The following is a 15,888-nucleotide window of genomic DNA, read 5'->3' on the forward strand; positions in this document are numbered from 1 at the left end:
AATAGCAATAATGATTATTGTGTTGCTGATTTTAGAGTCACAGTTTACATACACCTATTAGAGAAAACTTATAATCTAAATTTATTTCAGCTATTCATAAACCAAGTTCATTATATTCATTTTTACAAGTTGAAATTAAAGCAGAGACACAAAGAAAGTTGTCAAAGGACACATCATCAATCTGTGGTGGACAAAGAAACATAATAACAGAATCACCATTTTGCCTTTAGCCATTGGCTAACATTTGATAAAAATAACAGCAAGTATTTTGCAACTCTTACCTCCCCGTTTGAGGCACAACCTATACTTTCAGTGAGGCAAAAAACTAAGATGATGATGGATAAACCAAATCAACAATGAAAAAAAAAATTCAACTAATAATATATTTATATAGCAACATATATATATATATATATATATATATATAAAGCTAAGTAACATTTTGTTATAAAAATCATAGGGGAAATAAAATCCAAAATTATTTTAGATAGTGTGTCAGTTTTCTTTCTCAAGAAAAAAATCTTAAAAGGAAACAAACATATCCAGAGAGTTTGAGAATTTGATTACATTATCTTTTACTTCCTGTAGGTATATATCTATTTACAAACAACCTATCATAGACCCAATAAGCAATAGTGAAGAAAATATTTATTATATCCATTATTTTGTTCAAGACATTGAATAAAACTGGCAATTTTGTCTTTCCCCATTTTAACAAGTTTTGGTCCTAATTCTATTGGATCAGATTTTTCTAGTTATACCTGTCATTCTAAAAGTGATTCTCATAATATCTGATGTTTCACATATTTCCATCGAATTGATTTGTACTCTTGTCAAGTATATTAGCAGTTGAACAGTTTAGGAAAAGCTTCTGATGTATGCTGTATGCTGCAATTATAATTTTCCTTCTGTATTCACATACCTCTTAAGTTACTGCTACCACTTCTTCTATGATGTCCAAGGGCTGTGGGAGACAGTGCATTTTACAAAATCACCTAAACAGGAATAATTTCTTCTCTGGGAGACTCTAAGAAATACATTTATATTTCAAATACAGTATTAAAGTACAACAAGCCAGCTCCTCCTTTTAATGTAAAATTATTTCTTCTGGTGTTTCTTATAGTTTTTATTTCCTTAATATGAATTGACATAAAATTTGCTACCTCATATATCACACATAAAGCTTTTGATAAACTCTGAGCTCCCCAAGAACAATACATAAAAATCCATGATTATGAGAGATACATTTTAATAATAGATGATGAAATTTTATTTAAACATGATTCAAAGTTAAAATATACTCATAGTCTAGCTGATAATATGAAATTATATGAAGTTTCTAGGTTAAGACAATATGGAAATATGGAAGCTGTTCATCTAGGCTAAAAGCATTTGAATTCAGAATATTTTTTTAAGGAAATAAAGCTGTTCTGATCAAATAAAAAAGATTATTAAGGAGTTAACACATGAGTCACCAGTTGGCAAGAATTTCTGAGGGTTTATAAGCACGAAACAGTGGCATTTTGTAAACTATATAACCTACCTTGTCAACAAAAGTGTATAATTTTAAATATGCTAAAAAAGAATTTGTCACCTTTAGTTTTTAGATATTGTATGTTTAGAATTATTAATGAATGATAAATTCATAATGACAATTTAAAATCTCCATCCCTTATTTTCATTAAATCCTGCTTACATAGTTCTTGATTGTCATGTTAGAAATTGAATTGTCATATTTTTATTTTAATAATGTGGGGATGCCACTAATTTGAATTAGGATAGTCTTAAAATTAATTTGTTAGCAAAATAAAGAGATATATCATCATCTTTTTTTCATTTTTTCAAAAAAACAAAGAGGTGGGAGGAGGTGGTAGAATATTCAGTTGTGAGAATTAAAGGCAATGATAGAGACCATTTTCCGTATGTCTGACCTTGGGCACAGAGCTTATAAATTAAGAGAATAGGCTAAAAACATAATAGGACAACAGATGACTGAAGTACATTGCTAAGTAAAAAAAAAAAATCCTTCTCTAGGGTAAAAAGTTATAAGGAAGATGGAATTAGTTGTTAAATTAAAAGTCAACACTGTGAAAGCCATAGAAAATTAGTAGTTTCCTAAAATGGTTAGTTTTATACAAAGACCCTCTTTAAATAATTTTTTGTATATATAATGTGTATATATACATATATATGTATATATATTTATATATAATCTTGGAAAGGATATTTAAAATTTATAATCTGAATACTCAATATATCTTTAAACATACAAAAATCAATTTCCAGTGTGATACTACATTTCCATTTCAGAATTAGGGATATTTCATCATAACTGAGTAACAAATATATCACTATATTGATTGAATGGTTTTAAATGACAGTCTGGTGAATAATTTTGAATATTCTCTAAAATGAGTAATTTATAGATCTCAGCATTTTTATTTTGATGCATATATATATATATTCATGTTCACTAGCTTTAAAAATTTGGGAATGATTATAAAATTGAGGTATATCATTAAAAAAATTACAGTTTAACTAGTGGCAGTTCATAACTGTATATTTTAATATTAGGTACCTAAATGCTAAACAAAAAGAAAAATATGAAGAAACCCTATCATGCATATTATATATCTTAGGAAAGTTTAACAAGGGTAGATTTCAACTATATAAAGAAAACATGTATCATTAACTTTGTATTTTGAAGTGGAAGTTTAAAGTAGATATTAAAACTCAAGATTTCAATAAATTTGATAGCTATAAGTGTTTCACTATTGTTAGAATTTTCATAGTGAAACACCCTTTTGACTTTAGATATTAATATAGCAAAAAATATTCCATCTTTATAAAGTTAAAAAGCATAATTTTTCTGTGGATAATTTATGTAAATATATTATTACAGGTGATATACATTTATTGGTCAAGTTTTTACTTTTATATATCAATTATTCTATTTGGTATATTAAATTTTAGTCTGCATGACACTGATGAACTTCTCATGTCTGAAACAGGCTAGTGAAATTATTATAGCATTCTAAAAGAAATTTGCTAATCAATTAACCTGGAGTTACTGCCACCCTTCAGATTTTATTTCAATAGGCAGATACTAAATTGAAAATATACAGCAAATTTGGTTTCAATAGCCATTGTTGTGTTGTTTTTAATGAATTATACAGTAAAATTTTTGAAAAGTGTGTTAGTTGAGAATGCTAGAAATGATCACTAGTGGTAGAAATGAATGTGTGAGTAAAAATATATAAAACATGTACATGCCAGAACACCAAAAAACAACAGAATTTCGCTGCTTGCATAAATATAAATGAATATAAATGATTCCATATTCAAGTATTACAATCAAGAAATAATTGAACTTATAATATCTTGAAACAATTCTTGAAATACACAATCTGCAAATAAATTTGTTCAATGCAGACCAGGTATAAATGAATCCTTAAAATAAAGCCATAATCTCATCTGTGCATATGTTAAATTAAAATTAAAAATGACAAAAATGAAAAACATCCTTTAAAACAATGGTTCATAACTTCCACTTTTAGAACCATTATATTTTAAAGTATATACATGTCTATTTTATAGTAGAAATATACAGTATTTCTTCATGATTAATAATGAAGATGCCTAATAAAAAAAACTCTATAATCTTTCTAGTCAACATATCTCTATAATTATTACTTGACTATTACTCTCCTCTATAAAATGACTTTCCTAATGTCTAATAAAAATGTATCTGACATACTTAGCATTGTGCAATATATCATAACATTTTTGTTTTGATCCCTAATAGAAAATTAAAAATCAAATTATTTTATATATTTATAACATTAATTTTCTATAAAATATTTCTATTTTAATATTCAGAAGATTTTTATAGGAAACAATCCAACTCTCTCAAACTTAGAGTTAAATGTTGTTCTTTTAATACCAGTACAGTTTTTATAATACTAGTACAGTTACCATGAGAAGTATTTGACCTGTGTCTAGTAAGCCGTGATCTGCTAAAACCAGAGGAAGAAACAGAAAGTTTTGTATTATTGTCACATTCAAAAATTTTACTGCATGAAATTTTCTGTTCCCAATCTAACATTCCTAAAGCATGAAAATAAAAGTATAATTTGAAATACTTGAAAATATTAAAATGTAAAAAAACTTGGAAAAAATGTGTATGTGATGACTCACAATCCATCTATTTTTGTATGTCATATACATGCTACATATATTCATGGAAATAGATATGATTAGTTATAGAAAGGCATTAAGTTGAATTGAAATTAATAATAATACTGTACAGCTGTCAAATGCAGTATCAATGAATATAAACTTTATCAGATATAAAGTTTATCTGACATCTGTTAGATACACGTATTTTTAAGCACATGACTAATGTCTACCCAGCTACTTTAATCTTATTCTCACATACCTATTTGCAATAGTAGAGAACCTCAAAGGATTTGTGGAAACTCATGCATAAATAAAACGGTTAATATGATAACAGCTTATACTTTTGCAACATTTTATTCTCTTTGAAAATTAATTAATTAACTCTGCCTGGCTTCTAGTATTTAAATCTGTTGCTTTGATGTTTCTAGTTCCTTTTTCTTAGTGTAAAATTTATTCTTAAAAGTAGTCATTCTGGGTATCTTGACATACCTGCAAATATTTTAATTTGGAACCCTCTGAAAAGTGGAAGAAGAGCACATTTCCAAATGACTGGACAGAATGCTTGCGATCTGCTGTACTGTCATTAATCTGGAGTAATGTGACTTTGGTAACCATCTATGGAACTCTTGAAATTAAATAGCCAGCTTTTGACATTTCAAACTAGGACTAAGGTATTTTCACTTTTTCCCTTATCTAATTGAAAAATAATGAAGAAAAAAATAGTAAAAGAGAGTAGGAAGGAGGGAAGGAGGAGATATAAGGAAATAAGAAATAATAGACTAGAAAAAGAAAATTATAAATATTAATTTGAATATTTTGCCAATAACACAAGGTAGTAACACAAATATAATTCATACATAAGGACAGAAACTGCAATCTTGGATTCAATTTTTAAACTTTTTTTTCACTGTATGTGTCGATGTTCTCATTACAAATTTGTTTGATTTTCTTACTAGTATTAAGGGAACAGTGGTGAGAGACAGACTTGGGTACCCAGGAAATTTGTCAAAAACTTCCACTTTTCATGTCTAAAGATGATAATCTTGACTAAACAAAAGACATGTTCCAAGTCTGCTATCTAGTCTAAGGTGGTTTAACTTACAACTTCAATCAATAGTTTAGCTGTTAATATTTTTTTGTATTAGCATACAAATTATCTACATTTACTTGGAATATATTTATTTTCTCTTAGATAATTTAAGTATTTACATAATAATCACAAAGACATAAAATAATATTTTGTAATATCTACCTGGAAATACATTTATATGAGATTTATGCAACATATTAAATTGAACAAGCACAAAGAGTAGCTTAGATTGCATTCAAAATTTAATTGATGCCTGAAACATTACATATTTTGTTCCCCAAAATTCCGTGAAGAGAATTTGCAGGTTTTCTTAATCCAGTCACAAACTACCGATATACCCAGTCTAATTATCCACTCAGTGAACAACTCGAAGCAACATAAATTAAATATTCAAAATTATACAGCCTGTATTCTACCTTAAAAGTTAATGTGTTGGCAGGAAACCATTGGTAGGAGAAAAATACTTCATTTTTTAATTCTGTGCAGTTTCATGATTCTGAGATGATAACAAATTTTTCGACTTTATGAAAGGATGAGTTTACTTTTATTTTCTTAATACAATGGGAAAACCTAATATAAAAATTAGAAGTATCTTTTAAAAATCAATCTATAATTGTTATTTTCAAGATTCAAATAAAATATTGGACACCTTAGGAAGAGTAAAGATAAAAATGGACCACTCCCTAAAGGGAGTGTATGTGACAAAATTAGGTGAAATAATGCTGTAGTTTTAAAATAAAATTTGTAAATCTTTGAAAATTACATCACTAAACTTTCTTTGAAAGTTACTTATATTGTCCAGAACTAAGTCATTAAATTTAAGTCATTCTTCTCTTTTTATTTTTTGCATCAATTAAGAAATAAAAGTAAGTTACAAGGAGGTTTCCATTTTACATTTATATTTTATAATTTATAAAATTGTCATACCTATATATAATTAGGTTGAGGAAGTGATAATGACATTTTTTAAAAAAACTGTCTGCTGCTGTGAAGAATAACAGTCTCAACTGTGAAGTCAAATGCTAGTATTTATTTTTTCTTTTCTAATCCTGGATCTAATAATATAGAGGAGGTAGATGAAGAGCAAGAGATGCACTTTTCTTCGTGCGAATACCATGGCATTATTAAGCTTATTCCTTTCCTCTTTGAAAAAAACTTTAGAAAAGAAAATGTTGCAGACAATATGAATAGCTTACTGTACTTGGTCAATGTAGCATTACAATTTATTTATTTTTTAATCATCAGGAAAACTGTTTACCACCTGTTCAATCTGAATTCAAGTAGTTACTGTCAATTTACTCATGGGTGAATGCTGCCTCTTTGTGGCAGAATGCCATGGAAATTGTTCTTTAAACACAGAGTTCATGAACAGCCCTTGATACTGTACAAATTCCAGGTGAGATTATAGGGAGATCCACCAATAGCAATGAAGCACATAGCTCTTTAAGTTTCAGATTAATTCAAACATTTCTTATGCTTAAATTGTAGTCTAGAATCACTAGAAAACCTTATTCAAAGATGATGAGCTCATATCCGTGAACATTTTGAGCTTTTTAGAATACTGATCAACTTTAGATAAATAATCCATCATAATTGTTGAAGGTAGTTGTACGCAAGTTAAAAATACAAAAACTATGGAAAACTGCAGACTGAATAAATAATACTGATATGACAAATACATTATATTGAGAAAAAAGTGAATATGCAATATATTACTTACCAGGCTCCATGTAGTAGATGAATACTTCAGTAAGGAAACAATGTATATAATTGAAATATCATTAATAAACACATTAAGTGACACATTTAGAATATCATACTTCCCTGAACCAACAAAGGCTTAACTTACACATAGGTAAGTCTTTTGCACCTTAAGTAATCATTACTTCCATCCCTCATATTTGACATAGTTATCAAGTGTTTATTCAGAAACTATTTAAAAAATTACATGTGCTGGGATACATATGAGACTGTAACAACAGTAGCCCCATCTTACAGAGATCCTGTTTGTCATTATCATCATTGCTTGCTGCCCACAGGGATAAAGACATTGTATAGAGACTTGTACAGTCTATAATTTGGTCTTCTGAGGTGCCAGTACATGTGGATCTGTACAAATGCAACTGGTTTGGTTAAACAATCGAAAATCGGCTACAATAGTAGTCAAATCATGTCATTTGGGTTCACTAATAATACTTTCGAATCTTTTCAAATAAAACCAAAAACTTGCACATAATTCTCACTGGAATGGCCCAATTAATTGCCCCTTTTTTATACATTGGGATACAATCAGCTTATTTTTCTTAAAAAAAAAAATACAGATTCAACTGGGTGGGTTGCATTGGCTTTTAAAGATTTTGCTATTAAATTATCCACATTCTTAATGATTGAAAATGCCTTCCTGATACCACATCAGTTTTGGAAATGCAGCTCCTAATACAGTGCAACACCTCTGCAAAATCATAGGCTAAATAGTGAAGGAAAGAGGAATGCTAAATGTGTATATAAAAATAGGTGCTACAATAAAATATTTGTATATTTCATCAATAAGTTATTTTGACTAATCAATTATGGATCATATAGCTCTGTAATTTTAATGATTTGTCCACATCTATGGTGATCCTTTTCAGGATCACAATACTTTTGTTTTTTAATTCAAATGTCCAGAATGCATACAAACACATCCTTTAAAAACAAAGAAAAGAAATGAGAAGGGAGGGGAGGGAAGGAGAGAAGAAGGTGGGGGGGAAGAGAACAAACTTCCTATTAAAGTTGGGGTGTGCTAATTTCTCCACAAAAGCCAGTTAGACCCACCCATGGCTTAAAAGGGGAGAAAGGGAGGTGGGGCGGGGGCGAGGTGGGGCGGGGGCGGGGTGGGGCGGGAGCAAACAAGAAAGAGTAGAATCTATGCGCAGCCATCATCCACCATTCTTAGCACTTCCAACCACTATAAAAATGACTGCGACCTTTCACAAGTAACCCGCGCAGCAAATCGCCCTCCATAAAGCCCTTCTCTACACTTGCCCCACACACAAGAAGAGAAAGTGGTGTGCCCAGTTTACGCAAATGTTTCCCACGTGTAAATTTTAAAGGAATCTGCACACCCTTTTCGTATCTTCCACCGAAGCTGAGAAATCCCGTGCCAAGGCACTTCACCCTAAACGTTGAAACAACACAATCAAATGTGTTCACCGTGTGTGTCCGCTTGCTTGTTTTAAATGCAAAAGCTCCCAGGGAGTTTCTTTGCTTTTAGAACTGGCTAAATGTGGTCTGTTTTTCCAGCACTTCGAGGTAGTCCGGCTCAACGTTTAGTTTTGCTTTTAACTCCAGATATTCGTTCCGGTTGGGTTCTACAAAGACAGCACTCGGGGGGCTGTAGAGCACCGGTTCCCGCAGCCTGCTGTCCCCTGCCCCCGGGTGCAAATACTGATGGGGGCGTCTCAGGTCATAGTTGGGGGAGAAAGTGTAAGCAGCGGGGCTGCACGGGAATTTGGGATATTCGGGGAGGCTATTGCCGGCGGGGGTGGTGGAACAGTGTTTGTCTGGTTCTAAAATGCCCCTGTAAAAGCGGTCGGCGTCCTGCACCGGTGACAGCAGGTCCTCCCGGGGCTCGATGGTGCTGACGCTGTAGGCGGGGCTCCGCAAGTGGTGGCTTTCCCGCCTCTCCTCCTCCCCGGGCTGCAGCTGCAGCTGCGGCGGGGGCTGTTGCTGTGGCTGCTGCGGTGGCGGCGGCGGCGGCGGCTGCTGCTGCAGGTGGTGGTTGCTGCTGTAGGTGACCTTGAGCTCGTGCAGGTCTTTGTAATCCTCTACGGAGTTGCCCTCTCGGGAGCGGTAGATGGGGTTTTTGCACATGTGGCCCAGTGGGTGGGGGATGTATTCGTACACGTGGCCCGCGGGCGTCTTCACCTTGGGCAGCGCGGGACCGCGGTGGTGCACGTGCGCGTGTGGGTGGCCGCCTGCGCCGCCGCCGCCGCCATACACGCTGTACTGCATGTTGAAGGAGCTCACGTCGGAGTTGTTGGTGCTGGTGTGGTCGCTCTGGTTCTTCTTCCTGCGCTTCATGACCAGCACGAAGAGCCCGGCGGCCACGAAGACAGACATAATGAAAACCAGCAGGAGGCTGAGGATTAACACAGACAAGGGCACTGACGACGCCCCTCCGCCTGCGCCCAAGCCCGCAGGGGCCCCAGTGCTGTTCAGCCGGACCGCGGGAGTCACAGCGCTGGTCCTTGCGGGGACCTGGATGGAGGAGGGTGTGGGCGTGGACACCACTACATCTGAATAGTCTGGGCACAGCAGCTCCGACTTAATGGAGCGCATGTCGGTCTCAGCGAATTTCTTGGGCGCCTTACAGATCACCTCATCTACTAGGACGCCCACTTTGAGCTGCTCCACCCACAGCTTCATGCCCACAATGTCGCAGGTACAATCCCAAGGGTTGTCATGCAGGTCGATTTGGATGAGTGACTTCAGCTGGTCCAAAACTCCACTCACCGGCAAGGAGGTGAAGTGGTTACTCCTCAGGTTTAGCCTGAGGAGGGTCAGGCCGGAGAAGACGCCTAAGGGCATGGCCTGCAGGAGGTTGTTATTCAAGAATAGCAGCTGGAGGTTTGGGACCGGGTCAAAAGTTCCAGACTGAATCTCGCGGATGAGATTGTACTGGAGGAAGAGATACTGCAGGCTCTGCAGGCCGTAGAATAACTCCGGGCTCAGCCTCTCGATCCTGTTGCCATTCAGGTAGAGGCGCCTCAGGTTGGTGAGATCTCCGAAAGCGCGGTCCTGGATCATCGAGATTCGGTTGTTCCCCAGGTGCAGGAGGTCCAGCCCGGTGGCCTCCAGGAAGTCTGTCCTGCGCACAACAGCGATGTAGTTCTCTGTCAGATACATTTTCTTGGGATTGTAGGGCTTGGGCTGCAGTTCAGCGATGCTCTCGATCTTTCGCTCCTGGCAGTTTACGTTGAGGCCCAGATCAGAGATCTGCAGGTTGCAAGTGCACGCGGTGGGACACTCCAAAGGCACCGGGGATTTGGTCTGGTAGGCGATGCTGGGGCCATAGTTGCTGTAGCCCAAGTCCTTGGAGGGCTGCCGAGAAGTGGGGCGCACCCTGGGCTTGTTGGGTTGGCGGGTCCCCTTAGGGGGCTTCAGAGGGGGTTTGTAAACAGCAGAGGAAGAAGTGGCCACGGAATTCACTGAGGCCGGGGTGGTGTGTAAATACCCCGTGGTGCTCAAGGGCGTCTGCGGCCTCATCTCATAGTCAGAAATAAGTTTTCTTGGACAAAGTTCCTGCTTGGATACCTCATCCAAGTCCCTGCCGTGTAAGCGGAAGGGGGTCTCACAAACCACATCCCCTACCAGGGCTGAGTAGGAGATGCTGTCCAACCAATCCTTTAGAGAGATCAGCTCACAAGAACAATTCCAAGGGTTTTCCTCCAGCTGTAGCTCCACAACTTTATCCATGTGTTGCAACAGCCCCACGTAGGGCAGAAGTTTCAGCCGGTTCCCACGGAGGTCCAAGTGCGTTAAGGGCACAAAACGGAAAAGATTGTTGGGTAAACTGGACAGAAGATTGTCATTGAGGATAAGCACCTGCAACAAATGCAGTTTCCCAAAAGCATTGGGTTCAATGACGCTAATGTAATTATAATCGACCTGTAGGTACTCCAGGTTCTCCAAACCAAGAAAGGTATCATCTCGCAGAAGTTCCAGTTTATTATTGTTCAGATGCAGTCTCCTCAAACCCCGCAGCCCGTGGAAAGCCCCGGTCTCAATGTCCTGGATAACATTGCTACCCAGATGCAAAATTGAAGCCCCAGTGTAATTGACAAATTCATTGGGATAGAGACGGTTCAAAAGGTTTCCTGACAACAAGAGGTGGTAGATTGGGAAACGGGGAGGGCTAATTTCAGAAAGACTGATGATCCCCCGATTTTCACAGCTCACAGTTAAAATGCCATCCTTTTCCTCACAAGGACATGCATTGTCACAGATTTCCCCATAATAATCGATGGTTTCTGCGCACGAAAGGACGAGAGATGTTACAGCAAACGCTAGAGTCTGCAGCATCCAGCTATGCATTTTTCTGTGAAGGTCCTGTTCCAAAGTTACTGGGGGGCAGCAAGTGTGCATTTTACCTCCTGTAAGGGACAGAGGAAACAAGGAAACAACAGAATATGACAAAAATTTAAGGGATCAGTCAGAAAGTCCCTCTCTTTCTTTAATCTAATTACTCTAAAACCCAAAAGGAAGAGATATAAATGACACGCCCCCCACCGTGAAACATTGACATTCTCCAGATTTTAAAAAAAATCTTTATACATTTTGATTTAAAGGTTTTCTTTTTTTTTAAAATGAACACAGCACAAATATGCTGCTCTTTACAAGATAAGGGCAGGTTAGATAAAGTCCCTTTTAAGTGTTCTCTACTCCCCCCACCTTTTCAAAACCAATCCATAAATATACATAAAATGGCTGTCAGTTCAGTTTCAGAGTTCTAATTTAAGAAAAAAGAAGCACCATTTTACAAGGTTCCCACCTCACCTATACCCAGCCCCCACTTTCTTTCTTTCAAAGCCTCTTCAGTTAACAGTTCACCACGAAGGTCTCTCATTTTACAGAAAGGCAAGGAGCCAAGATACTTGGGGTATTTTAAACCATCTCTAGAAATGCCACGGTGGGAACCTAAAGACTACTTTTCAGAGGCAAAAAGGGTGTAAAATAATGCATCAAAGGAGCCAGAAGAAGCTCTTAAATCACCAATTGTCTTCCGGAGCTTTGAGTGAAGAGAAAAAGGAGAGCGCATTTGCTTTGATGGTGGACTTCACTACCACGCTATTAAGCACATCAGCGTCCTAATTGCATGCACAGTGTCACTTAGCAGCGCTTCCCTGAGAGCGCTCTGCGACCACTTCTCATTGATCATGTCGGCGATGCTACCAAACCTCATCTTTAAGCCACTGAAATAGTTCTGCACGATGGATTACAAAGAACTCAGCGAAGGGATCCGCAATCTCGGAGTATCTCCCGATGCCTAGAGTTTAAAAAGGACGTTCCTATCGCTTACCGGGAATCAGCTAAAAGTAAACCAAGGATCAGCGCCAAAGCCTCCCTTACCTTGGACTCCGCGTCTATTTGCCACGGTAATAGCAAGGTTTGCACGGAACTACCACCTCGACAGCATCCCCATCTTTGGACTTGCTTATTACATTTAATTGTTAACGCTCCCCTTCCTCCTTTTTCTGATCTCAGGGAAAAGGACGCCTGGGCTGAATAAGAGGCAAAATGGAAAGGTGGGAGGGAGAACTGTAAATGACTTAGGTCAGTTCTTTAATATCCGAATTTCATCTCCCCCAGGAATCAGTATGACCTCCTCCCCCCTTTTTTTCCTTGCTTGCTTTTTGTCCCCTTGAAGGCTTCCTTCCACTTCCTACTTCTGATCAACAGCAACACTCTTAAAGGAAGGACATAAATGGAATAAGAGTGTGAGTGTGTGTGTGTGTGTGTGTGTGTGTACGCGCGCGCGCGCTGCGCTGGTTAACGGGGTGGGTGACATTTGATAGAAATGCTGGGCTCTAGGAACCTATACCTTTTCTCTGGTCAACCTTGCCTTTACCTCACTACCGGAGTCTAATTAATAAATTGCCACCCAAACTAAAGCCAAGATGTTTCCGAGACAGCGGTTCAAGCCTGGAGACCTTGCTCCTGATCCCCAAGTCGACTCCAGCCCGCGTTATTAAACGCCCCTGCATTCACACGCACATGTGCCAGTGTGCCTGCGAATCATTCACGTGTGGCCACCCAGACGTGTCGAGACGAATCGGAACCACAGTGCATAAACCTCGCAAGTATCCCCGACCTCCCAACTCAACGGTAAACGTCTCCCGGCTTAAAAGCGGCAGAAACACCCCAGTGAAAGCAAAACGTTTACCTTGAAATTTCAGTTCTCCACTGGATCAAATCCGCACATCCATTCAGCGAGGTTGGGTCCCCTCCCCCTCCCTCCCTGTGCTTCCCCGCCCCCATTCACCTCCCACCCCATCTGAAAGCCCATTGCAAATTCTGTTCAGCCAGTATTAAACTCCAGCGTTTACAACTTTAATTCAGTTCTAGTTAGCAAGGGTCGAAGAGCTTCCTTTCAACCCATTCCCTTTCCCCTCCTCCTTGCTAGCAAAGTAGACCAAAAATTGGAGAAAATAAAGTTGAATGAGCCTGGAAAGGCTGACATTCTGACGGGGAAACGCACCTCCGATGCAAATTCGCGGATGCGCTGAACATTCTCAGATTCTCGGATTTTTTTTTTTTTTTTGAGGGCGGGGGCGGGGGGACTATTTGTTTTCTCTCAAAGAATTTAGATACTGGATCACGGCCCCGTACATCCCTGCATTAAGCGACACGGAGCGGCTCAGATTAGAGCCCAGCACCCAGGCCGACCGGAGGCTCCGGACACAGCTGCTCAAGCGGCCGCCCAGGCAGAAGCACCCGGAGTTCCAGGACGCGAGGCTCCCCCTCCCCCACCCCGCCCCAAAGAGAAGGAAGGGAAAACGGAGGAAGGGGAGGGAGGAGAGGGAAAGAAAGCCACCCCGCTGCACACACACACACACACACACACACACACACACACACACACAGACACACACACAAAACCTCTTTTGCAAAGTAAATGGTAGACTTACCCCGTCTCACATCTCCAAGGCCCACTCATCCTAGCCACCCTTTAAAAACACACACACATACAAAAATCTCTCTTTGGGGTATGCACTGGGTTTTCCAAGCCCAGGCAGGGCGGGGAGGCTGCGAGCAGCGCGGTCTCAGGGGCTGGAGGAAAGAGGCGCCCGGACGCCGCCAGCCCGGGGCCGCCGCCGCGGTGGCGACGGCGGGTTCCGGGGCTCCCCAAACGGCTCTCCCAGGCGCTCTCCGCGGTAGTCGGAGCGGGCAGCAGGGTTGAGAGGGGGAGAGCGGGGGGCGATCTGGAGCGGCGGGATGGGAAGGCGGCGGGAGGGGGCGGCGGAGGACCGGCAGAAGAGGAGCCTCGCGGTAGGGGCCGGGAGCCGGAGCCGGGCGGGGCGGGGAGGGGGAGCTGCTGGGAGGGAGGCACGGAGCAGGAGGAGGGGGACGCGGAGAAGACTGCCTGGCACCGCCGGCCCCGCCAACGTGACGGTCAACCCCGCCGAGCGCTCGCACCCGCTCACACTCAGCCTCACTGGCACACTCGCTCCCATCTCGCTCCCGCGCGATCGCGGGGTCCCCGGCAGCTTCAGCTGCTCCCTTCCCCCAGGGGGTACTCACAGTTCCCATCTGCGTGGGGGTAACTTTCTCCGACCCAGCTGTGGCTGCCGCCCCCTCCAGCCTCCTCCGGCTCCTCGCACCCTCGGGCCTGGGTTCGCGCCGGCCGGCCCTCCCCTCCCCCCTCGGCTCTCCTCCCCGCCGTCTTCACCACATTCCCCCCTGGTCAGTGCCGCACGCCCGGGGACGAGCCAGAGGGAGCGGGTCGCGGGGATGTGCATGCATCTCCCGCCTTCTTCTTGCAGCGCACACTGTACATGGTAGTGAGGGGGCGAGCGAAGGTGGCACCGGCCCCTCTGCTGCTCCGGCGGCGGCTTCAGCTCCTGCGCTGTCCTCCGCCCCCCGCGCAGCGGCGACCACCGCGCTGGGATCCCGCCGCCGCCGCGGCCCCTAATTAGTATTTGAGAGGCTCCCGCATCCTTTTGGCAGTTTCATCCTTCACGGTGTTTGCAGGGTTTTGTTTTGTTTGTTTTTCCTGTATCCCTTCCCCAGATGCGACGCACGATCGTCATTATTTGGAACTCTCTATCACCGACATCCTTTGGGGTTTCTGCGGGGGGTGGGGGGGGTGGGCAGGAGCAGCTTCGTTCTTTGCCTGTGGCGTGTCCTGGCAGCCCGGTGGCTCTAAAAAAAAAACTCCGAGAAAGTCGCGTCTTCCTCCCGGGTGCAGAGGTGGTGGCAACGTGATCAGCAACGCCGGGTCTCGGATCCCGCCGCTCCGGAGCGGGTGCAGGGCCCAGTCCAGTGCACTTGTTTATTGTCGCGCCGCTGGTGCGAGCCGAGCTGCAGCAGACATGATGGGCCCGGGGCGAAGCGGGCGCTCGCTGGCCGGTAGGTGGCAGCCGAGGGCGAAGGCGTCCCTGGGCTAGGGCGGCGCAACCGGAGCCCCCTTGGATGTCACCAGCGAAGGAGACAGAGGAGTCTTGGACCATGTGCGTAATACGAGCGTGGGACTGTGCAGTTCTCGGATTGGGAAAGGGAGGAGTGGAAATAACCCCGACAGTGCCAGGCTTGCTGGTGGACAGGGACAGATGATTTCAGCCCTGTGCTGATCGCCAGCCTTCCTCTGCCGTTTAGAATGCTGCTGTCTCATGTACATACTGTAAAGGATCCTAGAAAAGGGAGTGGTTCCTCTTAGCTGCAAAAAAGGGCGCTACTTTTCTTTTCTCTTTTTTAATAGAAGTAAGTGTTATAGGTGTGCCTAGCCAACACAAGGGAATGTGAACGACTTTCAGAGGGAATGTTTGTGAATACATTTGGTGTGTACAAAAAAGCTGGAAAACCCCTAAGTAAATGCAATATCGATAGAAAGCGAGTTTCTTGAAGAGTCACCTGCTAAA

At 41.2% G+C, this 15,888-nt stretch overlaps 1 protein-coding gene across 3 annotated transcripts; it reads right to left on the reverse strand.

The window, feature by feature from the left end:
• Positions 1-1,049: 1,049 nt before the first annotated feature.
• Positions 1,050-15,574, reverse strand: SLITRK5 (SLIT and NTRK like family member 5). 3 transcript variants are annotated; one of them, XM_074387547.1, is made up of 3 exons: positions 14,552-15,574; positions 12,380-12,531; positions 8,128-11,403 (listed from the first exon to the last, which is right to left on the reverse strand). In XM_074387547.1, exon 3 carries the CDS (start codon positions 11,393-11,395, stop codon positions 8,519-8,521), a length of 2,877 nt encoding a protein of 958 aa, XP_074243648.1. In that variant the 5' UTR covers positions 11,396-11,403; positions 12,380-12,531; positions 14,552-15,574; the 3' UTR covers positions 8,128-8,518. The 3 variants fall into 3 exon arrangements, with proteins under 3 accessions (XP_039329394.1, XP_074243648.1, XP_039329393.1); XM_039473460.2 differs by lacking the exons at positions 12,380-12,531; positions 14,552-15,574 and adding an exon at positions 13,939-14,177 and having other exon boundaries at positions 1,050-11,403; XM_039473459.2 differs by lacking the exon at positions 12,380-12,531.
• Positions 15,575-15,888: the final 314 nt, after the last annotated feature.

Source organism: Saimiri boliviensis, chromosome 16 (assembly GCF_048565385.1).
Source record: "Saimiri boliviensis isolate mSaiBol1 chromosome 16, mSaiBol1.pri, whole genome shotgun sequence".
In the NCBI taxonomy this organism is placed as follows: Eukaryota; Metazoa; Chordata; class Mammalia; order Primates; family Cebidae; genus Saimiri; species Saimiri boliviensis.

What these genes read in the sequence shown, in the direction of transcription:
- SLITRK5 (XM_039473460.2), bottom strand. Translation starts at nt 11,395, where the DNA reads ATGCACACTTGCTGCCCCCCAGTAACTTTGGAACAGGACCTTCACAGA.